Raw genomic sequence first — 14,135 nt, forward strand, 5'->3', positions numbered from 1 at the left:
CCGAGCCCATTGTCACCACTGCATTTACTGGTGGAATGTTACCCTGTTGTGTGTGTGTGTGTGTGTGTGTGTGTGTGTGAGTGTGTGTGTGAGTGTGTGAGTGTGTGTGTGAGTGTGAGAGAGATACAAAAACAAAAAAATGCATGTGTTGATGTTTACATGTTTATCTGGTAGAGGTCCTTCTTGTGTCCGCCAGCGTTGACCTCCCGTGACATGCTGTGTTGTGTAGTGTGTGTGTAGATTTGTGTAATAACTTGTGCGTTTGCCCCCCGCCCCCCTCCCTGTTCAGACACGGGACACGGTGTGCGGGAGAAGTTGCTGCGTCTGCAAACAACTCCCACTGCATTGTGGGAATTGCCTACAACGCCAGAATTGGAGGTATCCGTGTTTTTTGTGCATGATGTTTATTCAGCAGATGGATGTTGGCGTGATTACATTCGAGCTCTTTTGTGTGTCAGGTGTGCGCATGCTGGACGGCGACGTCACGGACATGGTTGAAGCCAAATCTCTCAGCCTGCAGCCGCAGCACATCGACATCTACAGCGCCAGCTGGGGGCCGGATGACGACGGCAAGACGGTGGATGGACCGGCGTCTCTGGCCAGACAGGCGTTTGAGAATGGCATCCGTATGGTGAGACAATGCAGCTAAACATTGAAAGACAAAAACAATGTGGAAATTGAACAGCACATCTGTATATTGGAGCCACAAACGGAATTTGGAAACAACTTTTCCCATTGGGCGGGGGTATCCAACGGCCGTGGCACATTCTAAAAATCCAATTCATCAAGAGGCGGCACGGCAGCTAGGAGACCAGGGTTCAATTCCACCCTCAGCCATCTCTGTGTGGAGTTTGCATGTTCTCCCCGTGCATGCGTGGGTTTTCTCCGGGTACTCCGGTTTCCTCCCACATTCTAAAAACATGCTAGGTTAATTGGCCACTCCAAATTGTCCATAGGTATGAATGTGAGTGTGAATGGTTGTTTGTCTATATGTGCCCTGTGATTGGCTGGCGACCAGTCTAGGGTGTACCAGGGGGTACCCCCCCTCACGCCCGAAGACAGCTGGGATAGGCTCCAGCACCCCCGCGACCATCGTGAGGAAGCAGCGGTAGAAAATGAACGAACAATTCATCAAGAAAGTGTTCAAATTTAAAAAGCACCAGTAATTTTACTAAAAGAAAGTTAAAATATGAGAATGAAATAAGGATGCTCGAATGTACCAATTCTGTTAAAAAATCATCCATTCATTTTCTATGCTGCTTATCCTCATTAGGGTATGCTGGAGCCTATCCCAGCTGACTTCGGGTGAGAGGCGGGGTACACCCTGGACTGGTCGCCAGCCAATTGTAGAGCAGGTGAAAAATCATGTGATCAGTATATGCAGATAAATGCCCGAACCCGTGGCTCATCTTATTACAGGCCGCAGCGATCCTTTCGTGTAATGTAGGCTCTCACGTCTTTGGTGGCGCCGTCCTCCCACTTTCCTTTTAAAACAATAACACTCATGTCTTGCCGTGTGGTACCTCGCTGCCAGCACATGACGCACCAAAAAAACATAAAATACGTCTTTGGCAGCGAGTGTTTGCATAGGAAAAAACAAGTTTAAATACATGTTTGGTAGTAAATGTATACATTTTATTAGTAATTACCTTGGTCCCTTGGCAGTCAAGGGATATGGGAATTGTTCTGGTTTTTCCTCCTTAAAGCGGTCAATAGCACTCATAGCACACATTGAAAAATGTATGATTAATCCAGGCAATTATAATAATTAATATCAGGCAATTTCAGTCCTTTATGATCGGTATCCCCACCTCTCGCCTGAGGACAGCTGGGATAGGCTCCAGTGACCCTCGTGAGGATAAGCGGTAGAAAATGAAGGAATGATCGGTATCGGAATTGGCAGCATAAAACCCTGATTGGAGCATCCGTAGAATAAAGCCATAATATCATTCATTCATTTTCTAACGCTTTTCCTCACAAGGGGTGCTGGAGCCTATCCCAGCCGTCTTCGGGCGAGAGGCGGGGTACACCCTGGACTAGTCGCCAGCCAATCACAGGGCACATATAGACAAACAACCATTCACACTCACATTCATACCTATGGACAATTTGGAGTCGCCAATTAACCTAGCATGTTTTTGGAATGTGGGAGGAAACCGGAGTACACGGAAAAAACCCACGCATGCACGGGGAGAACATGCAAACTCCACACAGAGATGGCCGAGGGTGGAATTGAACCCTGGTGTCCTAGCTGTGAGGTCTGCGTGCTAACCACTCGCCCACCGTGCCGCTAAAGCCATAATATATATTACCCAAAAGAAGGTTGTAATTTTACTAATAAAACTGTAATAAACATAAATATAGATGTTGAAATTGGGGAAAAATATATATACAGTGTATATTTCATATTATTTATATTATATTTTATTTTTATTAACAAACAACAAATAATAAAATTGGAATTCTGGGAAAATTAGGATGGGGAAAAAGTTACATTACAAGAATTAAGTCCAAACAACACCAGTAATTGGTACAGCCAACTTCTAGGGGATCAAACAGCCACTTTTGGGACGGAACAAAAAAAATCTTTTTGACCAAAAATGTGAGAATGTGCAGGAATCGGCTGTATGCTGTGGATCAATTCAACCAAAAAAATCTTCTTTGGACATGCCTGCTTTAATTACTCGCTGAGCTGAAGTCCCGTGTGACGTAACGCACAACAGAACCTCGGAATCGGTCTTTTTGTGCCACTTTGAAAGAAAAGTTGACTTGGACTTGTGGTCACATGTCACACTTGCACAGAGTTAGGCCGGGAGACGAGCGAGAGTCAAAAAGGTCGGACCTCGCAGGACGTGTGAGGCGAGGAGACGGGACCTTTGTTTGTTTGTTTCCTGTTTGTTTGAGGCTGATCTGACGAGGCTTGCTCGTAGCGTAGCGACAATCCAAAGAAACACTTCACTGCAGAGGGAACTGTCCTGTTGGGTACACACAACAACGTTGACGTTTGTGGACAAGGGCGTGCAATCTTTGGACTTTGCAGCTGCCGGTGTGACTCAAACTGGAGTTTCCTCTTCAGTGTTCTTTGTGAAAACGACTTTTAGCTGAACTGACTACAGCGGAACCCTGATTAGAGTCGTTGATTCCCTCCAGGTGGTCTGACTCCAACCGAATGTGAATCAATGAATCGGTTCCAGAAAGCCCAAAATGTTAAAGGGGTCCTATTATGCTCATTTGTATTGAAAGCTTTCTAGTTCTTCAAGAATCTGCACCTATTCCACTGTATTTTTTTAGATTTTGTGACTCCCGTAAAAACGGTCTGTTTTAATGTATTCCACCCACGGCCCACCCCCAGGCATGCCCACTCTGCTGTGGTTGGTCATACTCTATAAGATAACTTAGCAAACTTAACAAATTTAGCCATATATACTTATATACTAAGTATTTTCTGGACTATAAGTAGCACTTTTTTCGTAGGTTGGCTGTTCCTGCCACTTATACTCCAGAGCGACTTTTAAATGAAAAAACTGGACACCTTTTCTGTTCATGTTTATTTTTGGTGTAGCTGAATAAGCATTGTGTTAGCATATCTTACACCTATTCAGCGTGTTCTCTATTCTTTTATTGTTAGAACTTGCCTTCCAAGAGGACGTAATGTTTTGGTCAAGTAGTTTGGAAAATAAATTACCCGCAAAAAATGCCACTTATACTCCAGTGCGACTTTTTCTACCTAACGATGCATTTTTGGCCTTGTGCGGCTTATACTCCGGAGCGACTTATAGTCCAAAAATACGGTATATATGTATATATATATATACTATATACCAAAATGTCCAAAAAAAAACAATGCCACAAAAAAAAGTCGTTTTAGATCATTCATTCATTCATTTTCTACCGCTTTTTCCTCACGAGGGTCGCGGGGGTGCTGGAGCCTATCCCAGCTGTCTTCGGGCGAGAGGCGGGGTACACCCTGGACTGGTGGCCAGCCAATCACAGGGCACATATAGACAAACAACCATTCACACTCACATTCATACCTATGGACAATTTGGAGTCGCCAATTAACCTAGCATGTTTTTGGAATGTGGGAGGAAACCGGAGTACCCGGAGAAAACCCACGCATGTTTGGTCTGCGCGCTAACCACTCGAATGCCGTGCCGCCCGTTTTAGATCAGTGATTCCCAAAGTATTGGTAATTAAAAATATGATAAATTTTTGCAAATATTATTTTAAAAATTATTTTTTGTGGAAAATATTTATTGCACAATTTAAAAAATATTTATAGGCCTAAGTAATAACCTGTAATAGTGTTATTTACCTGTCACAATATTTTAGGAACCTTATACAGTTTATGATTGGAACGTGGCTCTCTGGTCATCATGCCTTGAATGCAGTTATGCAGTTATGAAAAGTATGAGAATAAATTCTGTCTTAAAAGTTAGGGCTTCGTTTATCCCACTGCTTTCATTTCAATCCTGAATCTTCTAATAATAATAATAATAATAATAATAATAATAATAATAACTTATTATTATTAAGTGCTCTGAGAACGCAGCATTTCGTCTATGTACTGTTTATAGGACAAAGGTCGGCTGCGGACATTTTTTTTAGATTTTCAAGTGGGCCCTGAGTTGGTAAAGTTTGGGATGAAAATAACCTTTTTTTTTTCTTAAAAATTGGGAGCTATTTACAATTTTACAATTTTCACATTTGCAACTGAACTGCTTGTGAGTTACCTCCTGTGTGCTACACGCTGAGATGCCTTTTCACTTCCTGGTTGCTGCGGAGCATGGATTTCTAGGGGAGAGATGCATACCAAGTAATGTATTTCCGTACCAGTAGGGGGCGACGCTTCTATTTTTTCTCGCATGGGCAGCAACAGCTTGGATATGATGAAGGCAGTTGTTGCTGAAATGCGGGCAGACAGAGGGAAATGGTGACAAATCCGGCAGAGCCAAAAATACACAGCTTCCACTGGGACAGAATTTGCCTGGCTGTGGATCTCTCGCCATAGCGAAGGATATGACGCCGTTGTTGTTGTTTGTCTCGAAATAGTTTGCACGCGCACACATCTGTAAATAGTTCAAACATGTGTTATGTTCAAACATGTTATGTTCTAAATGTAGTTATTTTGTCATCAAAATATTTTGTTTCATCGAAGTAAACAACTGTTCAGATGTTTGGGATGTCACTAAAACCCAAAATCAGTCACCATAGAAACAAACTGAGTTTAAAGTTTAAAGTTTCTTTTCAAAAAAAAATAAAAAATCCGACCTTAACCAAAAACCTTGCTAACCAAGGTTCCACCGTACATATTAGATCATCTATCGCTGCCTCAGTGGAACATTTCACTTCCTGTCAAAACTTTAACTTCCCTTTTAGTCTTTTCTTCTTTTGCTAATTGCTCACTAGGGCACTCGCCATTGCTCTCATCTGTCAGCATTTGCGACTGTCTGAGCAGATAAAAGTAACATAAAACCCACACAGACTGAATGTAGTATTTGCATAATTCATGCAAAATAGATGCAAATGATTGTTATTAAGGTTCATTCATTATTCACTCCAAAATGTTAAAAACTCTATACTGTCATTGTGGAGCCTTCCGTGCGGGTTGAGGTCTTGAAGAAATACCATCCTTAAATTGTATAATCATTAGACAATTTCCGATAGCGATATGTGTAACAAACCATGTTATGATCTTATTATCACATACTATTTAATCATGAGCTTATTATCACGTACTATTTAATCAAAAGACCATTTTGTTTCCAGAAAATGTTCAGTTTATTACATGTATTATATCTAAACAGTGTAAATACAATAATTGCAAAAATATTTCAACAATAATATTTTATCAACAGTCTTATCTTATCAATGTCTGACAATTAAAGTTCCATTAATCAAGTTTGGGTTTTTTGGTGACTGGAGAAGCACTAGGCACTAAGCACTCGTGAGCTGTTCTCTGATTGGTTGTTTCACAGGCACGATACCAGTGGACAGCTACGGGGGCTGATACTGGACATGGTTAAACTCTATATTTTATCAGTATCACTGCCCTGGGCTTTGACACAGTATCATTTGGGCCTTTTCCCGTATCATTCATGGGCGCTTTCTAGGGTACAGGGACAATTAATACTGTAGTATGTGATAACTCCTTACATCACATGTAGACCGGTTGGACAAACGGTGTAGAGCTGGTCCAGTCTTCCACGACCGGGACTGAAACCGCATTGAACCACTTGTAGCAGAGGTTCAACCAACAGTCATGTCCTTCTCACAGTGGAATAGACTCTCCCAGGGAGGTTGAGTGTGATCCCCCATAGAGTTGGAACACAACCCTCTGGTCACCCTTCTTAAAGAAGGGGACCACCACCTGCCAATCCAAAGGTTGCCGACTTCCACGCAATGTTGAAGAGACATGTCAAACAAGACAGTCCCTCAACATCCACAGGAGTTCCGGGCGAAACTTGGCCACCCCCCGTGCCACAGAGGCAAAGCTCATAGTATTAGAATTAAAAAACTTTAAACACTTTACTGAATGTGAGTGTGAATGGTTGTTTGTCTATATGTGCCCTGTGATTGGCTGGCCACCAGTCCAGGGTGTACCCCGCCTCTCGCCCGAAGACAGCTGGGATAGGCTCCAGCACCCCCTGCGACCCTCGTGAGGAAAAAGCGGTAGAAAATGAATGAATATTTGGCAAATTTCCATAATTTTCCCACTATGTAGCCCTCACTGGAAAAGGTTTGGAAAATCCTGCCTTGTTAAGCTGTCTTGATTTTGTCTGGTGAAATTGGGAATGTCATAAGCAGCGGAGTCTGCCGGAGGTGACTACATAAAACGCGACACCAAAGCAAACATTCATGTTATTTGTAAAAGTTAAGACTTGTCATTGTTAGTTCGAGATGTCAGTGGCGGCCAGGAGATGAAAAATGCACATCAGGGATACAACGTAGCGCACAGCGTTTTTTTCAAAGGGAAAATTCAATCGTTTGTGCCTCCTTCCGAATGTGCTGCCAAACCCTGCAGAGAGCTCTTCTGATCTCCTTCCCTTTCATCGCTATTGATCCGTCCTTGTCTTCCTCTCTGATGTCTCGGCAATGTCAAAACAAAGTCTTAATGAGCGTAATTTACTTTGAAAAACACACACAAACTTGTCTTTGTTTCCTGCCCAGGGGAGGAAGGGGCGGGGCTCCATTTTCGTGTGGGCCTCCGGCAACGGCGGCCGCAGCCGGGACCACTGCTCCTGCGACGGCTACACCAACTCCATCTACACCATCTCCATCTCCAGCACGGCGGAGAGCGGACGCAAACCCTGGTACCTGGAGGAGTGCTCGTCCACCCTGACCACCACCTACAGCAGCGGCGAGAACTACGACCGAAAGATTGTAAGAAAACATAGTTCTGTTTATTAACAAGCGTATTGCGGGGCGGCACGGCGGTCGAGTGGTTAGCGCGCAGACCTCACAGCTAGGAGACCAGGGTTCAATTCCACCCTCGGAGGCCATCTCTCCGTGCATGCGTGGGTTTTCTCCGGGTACTCCGGTTTCCTCCCACATTCCAAAAACATGCTAGGTTAATTGGCCACTCCAAATTGTCCATAGGTATGAATGTGAGTGTGAATGGTTGTTTGTCTATATGTGCCCTGTGATTGGCTGGCCACCAGTCCAGGGTGTACCCGGCCTCTCGCCCAAAGACAGCTGGGATAGGCTCCAGCACCCCCTCGTGAGGAAAAGCGGTAGAAAATGAATGAATGAACAAGCGTATTGCACAACACAGCAGCGACAGAACCAATGTTGTAATAGCTTTAAAAGCGCCCATGGGTTTATTGTAATCAGGAAAAAGCCGAAAGACACAAACAAAACAAAAGTACTATTGTTTATTGTAAGGACTTCACACGTGAGTGGCCGTGCTAGCGTTTGAAAGCGCATGCAGAGGGAGATCCCATCAAACCCGAACTGTGCCAGAAAAACGGGAAGGTCTTCTTTCAAAAGGCTGAATCCTTACTGATTTTGGTCCACTCAAGGAGGTTCGACTTTAAAAATGGACTTCCCTAAGTTGGAGCTCCAACATCGGTTTTAAAGTATATTTTGACTTATACAGGGAAAAAAACCTCTATTAACATTTACTTACCTTGTAACAGATATGTAAATACACACATTGCATCTGCCGATTGTAATGAAATTACATAGCACTAACCACGTAATATTAACAACGATTTCCAAAGCAGTCCGGCAAAGCATGCTGGGAAGCATCATGTGCTGATTCAAGCCTGATTTTTTATTTATTTATTCTTTTTTAATAAAAGGCACTGGCATTTTAGAATGGCTTACCTTACGGAATAAATCTGTTTTAATGTCACTATTTTTACAATTAACTTCTAAAATTAAATGTTGACATACTTATAAAATAATACATAAATTAATTTACAAAATAATTGTAATTATATTTAAAAATATAATAGTCGTAGAATTGTAGTAGTTGTTATTATTATTATTAGTAGTAGTTATTATTCATTCATTCTCTACCGCTTATCCTCACAAGGGTCGCGGGGGTGCTGGAGCCTATCCCAGTTGTCTTGGGGCGAGAGGCGGGGTACACCCTGGACTGGTGGCCAGCCAATCACAAAACCATTCACACTCACATTCATACCTATGGACAATTTGGAGTCAACAATTAACCTAGCATGTTTATGGAATGTGGGAGGAAACCAGAGTACAAACGCCACACAGAGATGGCCGAGGGTGGAATTGGAATGTGAGGTCTGCGCGCTAACCACTATACCACCGTGCAGCCCTAAAATATAATTTAATCAGAAAAAATGTTGAAAAAATTTGCGTTACGTGCAAAATAATAGATGCATAGAATATAAAATATTTGAATAAAATTTCTTATTATTTTATTATTATAAAAGTTTTATTTATTATACTATTTTAATTATTTTATTTATTGTCATTATAAATATGTGTCCAGTTTTATTAATCAAAAAATACATTTTATGCATCATTATTCATACCTATGGACAATTTGGAGTTGCTAATTAACCTAGCAAGTTTTTGGAATGTGGGAGGAAACCGGAGTACCCGGAGAAAACCCACGCATGCACGGGGAGAACATGCAAACTCCCAGGGTGGGATTGAACTCAGGTCTCCTAGCTGTGAGGTCTGCGCGCTAACCACTTGACCGCCGTGCAGCCTGTTAGTTATTATGTAGTTCTTTATTCAGAATTATTAAATGCTGTACTGATGCACATCTTCAATGACAAAGTAAAGTAAACCCTGAATCCTGATTTTAATGATGTACAAATTATTGTTTTTAAAAACTTTCCAGTGTAGGTTGACCCAGTTGATGAAAAGTGCCAGTTAACCAATGTTAGCTAGCTTGTCTGGCACCGCCTCGCGACATTCCCCGGACCGATGCTACCGACGGACACCTTTGCTTCAAACAAGTTAGAATAGAAAGCGGGAAGCCATTTTTTGCACTCGGGCCTAATCTACATGAACACATTCTTGTCCTGTCAAATATTAGCGTACGGCCGCCATCACTCAGCAGTCCATTTTTAGCATGTGTGTGTTTGTGCTGAGATAATCCCTCCCAACTTTTCAGCCCAGTGAAGGTCCTTTTGATGAGGGCTCAGACGAGGAGCTGGCCAAACTTTTCTTGGCTCGGTGACTGCCACGCTCTCGAAGTCCATATGACTAAAGCAAAACATTCATTCGTCCAATAAACAAGTTCATTTTCTTAGTCTTGGCTTTTCTCTGTCCGCCTTGAATCGATTCCTTGAATTCTTTGGAAGACTGCGTGTGTTTTATGTGTCGGGAGACTGGAATGTGAGTTTCAGGTGTGTCTCCATCCTCTTGATCCTCGGCGCTTCTCTGTCCGTCTGTCTTGTTTATCCCTCTTTGTGTCCGTCTATTCATCAGTCATTGACTTCCTTCTTCTTATTATTCTTTTTCTGCGCAGATCACCACAGACCTGAGGCACCGCTGCACCGACAGTCACACCGGCACGTCAGCCTCGGCTCCCATGGCCGCCGCCATCGTCGCGCTGGCTCTGGAAGCAAAGTAAGATCCATAAAATCCTGTACAATAAACCGTGCAATAAACCCGTGGCTTGATCAACATGTACCACATCTGTAAATAATGAATATTACTTCTTGATTTGTATAACCTTGACTTTTGTATCTGCTACTGTGCTTTCTATTGTATCCGATGCGAAGCAACATCGCTATTCGTCAGGAAGGGCATCAGGAATATAAAGGGCTCAAGCCAAAAATTAGTATGCGGTTCAAAATGAGCCACTGTGGCGACTCCGTAATCAGGAATAAGCCGAAAGACACAAACAAAACAAAAGTACTATTGTACTTTTGCTGCTGGTCATCTGGAATCCCCCTGGAATTATGACTAATAAAGCCATATCTTATCTTATCATATCTTATCTTATCTGAAAGTCACAATCTAAGGAGAAACAAAGTTACAGTTTTGCGAACTTGTAATTTCATGAGGAAACATAATGTCCTTTTTAATAGAATAGAGTTGAAAGATTGAAGGGAAACATCATATGATTAGAAACCAATTAAAATTGTCGTCTTTGGAAAAGGCTGAACGGTGGACGAGCGGTCAGCACGTTGGCCGAGCGGTCAGCACGTTGGCCGAGCGGTCAGCACGTTGGCCGGGCGGTCAGCACGTTGGCCGGGCGGTCAGCACGTTGGCCCGGGCGGTCAGCACGTTGGCCCGGGCGGTCAGCACGTTGGCCCGGGCGGTCAGCACGTTGGCCCGGGCGGTCAGCACGTTGGCCCGGGCGGTCAGCACGTTGGCCCGGGCGGTCAGCACGTTGGCCCGGGCGGTCAGCACGTTGGCCCGGGCGGTCAGCACGTTGGCCCGGGCGGATAGCACGTTGGCCCGGGCGGATAGCACGTTGGCCCGGGCGGATAGCACGTTGGCCCGGGCGGATAGCACGTTGGCCCGGGCGGATAGCACGTTGGCCCGGGCGGATAGCACGTTGGCCCGGGCGGATAGCACGTTGGCTGGGCCGGGAAGACCTCCACTCGGGCATCTCTGTATGGAGTTTGCATGTTTTCTCCGGGTACTCCGGTTTCCTCCCACATTCCAAAAACATGCTAGGTTAATTAGCGACTCCAAATTGTCCATAGGTATGAATGTGAGTGTGAATGGTTGTTTGTCTATATGTGCCCTGTGATTGGCTGGCCACCAGTCCAGGGTGTACCCCGCCTCTCGCCCGAATACAGCTGGGATAGGCTCCAGCATATCCCCCACCACCCTAATGAGGATAAGCGGCATAGAAGATGGATGGATGAAGTTTTTGGAACATGAGGTTGGGAGGGAAAAGTCATAAAATGGCAATAAAGTTAAAATATGATGGTAAAGTTGAATAGCAAAAATTTCATGTTAATAAGTTTTCACCCGAATCACATCACTTAGAGGCGTTTTTTTTTTCTTGAAATATACAGCGTATAACTTCAAAAGTGGCCCTTGCATCCTTTCATTTTTAATATTTGGCCCTCGGTGGAAAAGGTTTGGACGCCGCCGCCTTAAGGAGCGTGACAGGAGGACACAAACATCATGCGAGGTTAGCCTGTTAGCTGAAGGAGTACAATATAATCAAACTTAGAGCTCCCACATTTATAGCTTGGTTTTAAGATGTGTAGCGAAGCCTGCAGTACCATTCATGTGAGGAAGAAGTTTTTTTTTCTTCCTTCAAGACGTCATGAAAACTGCTAGATAAAAAATAATAGATTTCCCTTGCATTTAGTGCCCATAAGCACATTTTATTATGAGGACGTCGTTTTCAAGGTTATTAATTACCGCTAATGTTTTTTCGCACGTTTGCCTGTGTCAGCAGTTTTATGCCAAAAGGACTAATTGTCCCGAAACCTTTGTGCTGAAAGCGTTACTTTCCGGATGAAATTTGATATCCATGATGAAATAAATGAAGCCGGTAGAGGTGCATTCGACCAATCACATGTTCAGCTGCTCAGTTAGCCCAGGTCGCTTCGTTTAACCCGGATAATCCTCTTCAAATCCCGCCGGGAGAAAATATTCTGGGTTTTCCTGGCAGGGCCGCCGCGCACATAAGCCTGTTTCCTCAACAAGATTATTACACGCTGCATCTCGCTCGCCTGCCGTTTCTTCTCCGTTCCCTCACAATCCACGTGGATCAACCTGCATGCACATGCAGGCAGCCTGAGGGAAGCATCAAAGAGGGAAACAGTTTAGACAAATTCTGATGCTATCAGCTCGTATCTGATTGGCCGCCTAATCGTCAGCCAGACTTCTCTGAACTAGCTGTTGTGTGGCCCTTCTTGTCTCTTTCTTCACTTCCTTTTCAAGCGCTCCTAAGCTCTTTGCGTCCGCACTGGTGAGCAGGTGGGCCTTGAGGGAATGTTTCTAGTTGGGCTCCAAGATGATCCGATATACGACATGAGCATCAAAGGTCATTACGACCTTCCAAACTCTGTTTGGAAGATGCAGAGATCAAACCCGATTCTCAGTTGGTTTTATTCCAGAATGCGCTGTAGGTTTTTTTTTGTCTGTCACTCTTTGTCAACAGAGTACAGCTGCAGTCCATGGCCATCACTAACAAGAAGCTAACAGGAAGCTGACAGGGCTTGGCCTTGTCATTCTGGAACCTTCAACGGCACTTATTAATATGCTAGTACTAATATTTAGGTACATACATATAAGAATATAGTTCTGACAGTATAGGCCAGGGGGTGTCCAAAGTCTAGGCTGGGGGCCATTTGAGGCCCATGGCTGTTTTTTATTGGCCCCGTGGCACATTCTTAAAATATAATTTCATTCATTCATTTTCTACTGCTGGAGCCTATCCCAGCTGTCTTCGAACGAGAGGCAGGGTACACCCTGGACTGGTGGCTAGCCAATCACAGGGCACATATAGACAAACAACCATTCACACTTATGGACAATTTGGAGTCGCCAATTAACCTAGCATGTTTTTGGAATGTGGGAGGAAACCGGAGTACCCGGAGAAAACCCACGCATGCATGGGGAGAACATGCAAACTCCACACAGAGATGGCCGAGGGTGGAATTGAACTCGGGTCTCCGAGCTGTGAGGTCTGCGTGCTAACCACTTGACTGCTGTGCAGCCCTAAAATATAATTTAATCAGAAAAAAGTAAAAAAAAAATTGCGTTACATGCAAAATAATAGATGCATAGAGTATAAAATATATGAATAAATATATAATAACATTTAGTATTTTTTATTATTTATATATATATATATTTTAATAGGTTTTATTTATTATACTATTTTTATTATTTTATTTATTGTCATTATAAATGTGTCCAGTTTTATTATTCAAAAAATATATTTTATGCATCATTATTAATATTTTTGAAAACCCACTTTTTATTAATATTAATAAAAAAGTAAAAAAATGTAAAAATCTACACAATAGAATCGATACTAAAATGCCGTTACTCATTTGATTAACGGCATTTTAGTAGCATTAATTTGAAAAAAAAAGTTATTTAAGAGGAAACGGTCAAAGCAAAAAAGAAAGAATGAGGTTGGCATTTTGGGAAAGTAGCTAGGGGAAAAAGTTATAATGAAAGGAATAAAGTCAAAATATTTGGCGAGTAAAGTCCTCATTACTAGAGGAAATTTACTAGAAGATGGTTGAAATATTTGGGAAATTATGCAATGCAGTGTGGTTGAGAGCTTGTTTAGTAAAAATAAAAAATAAAACAAAAATGCCAGTATGACGCTAACGGGTTTGACACTGGAACAGATCATTTCTGTTTCCATGACGTTCTATGGTGAAGAATTCAAATTCTTGACCTTTTAAAGTCCATTGAGTGGCTCACCCTGCATCTTACCAACGCTTCATTTCTTTCCGCGTCTTTTCTCTTCTTCCTGCTTTCGCTTTGCCGCCGTTTCTGCCCTGCCGGAGGTTTCTTCCGTCAGTTGGTGCGCTCCTCCATGAATGAGTATTGGGTTGTTTATTTTTGAGAAACTGTTGTGACCTAGATAACGATGCCAATCCACTTTTAATTAATGACTGTAAAACATTTATGGGGCCGCCATTACTCCGTGCCAGCCACTCCTCCCCCTTTCTATTAATATTGATTTTTGGTGCTGAAATTCCAACACGTTT

The 14,135-nt window shown here is 43.0% G+C and overlaps 1 protein-coding gene across 3 annotated transcripts in view; it reads left to right on the forward strand.

Annotated features, from left to right (window-relative positions):
• Window positions 1-14,135, forward strand: part of pcsk5b (proprotein convertase subtilisin/kexin type 5b) — a 114,686-nt gene that overhangs the window by 38,683 nt on the left and 61,868 nt on the right. For all 3 annotated transcript variants that reach the window (XM_058069532.1, XM_058069530.1, XM_058069531.1), the window contains exons 6-9: window positions 290-378; window positions 459-631; window positions 7,171-7,383; window positions 9,959-10,059. In XM_058069532.1, the coding sequence (XP_057925515.1) occupies window positions 290-378; window positions 459-631; window positions 7,171-7,383; window positions 9,959-10,059 (576 nt within the window). The remainder of the gene's footprint in view (window positions 1-289; window positions 379-458; window positions 632-7,170; window positions 7,384-9,958; window positions 10,060-14,135) is intronic.

The sequence above is a fragment of the Doryrhamphus excisus genome, chromosome 4, assembly GCF_030265055.1.
Source record: "Doryrhamphus excisus isolate RoL2022-K1 chromosome 4, RoL_Dexc_1.0, whole genome shotgun sequence".
In the NCBI taxonomy this organism is placed as follows: domain Eukaryota; kingdom Metazoa; phylum Chordata; class Actinopteri; order Syngnathiformes; family Syngnathidae; genus Doryrhamphus; species Doryrhamphus excisus.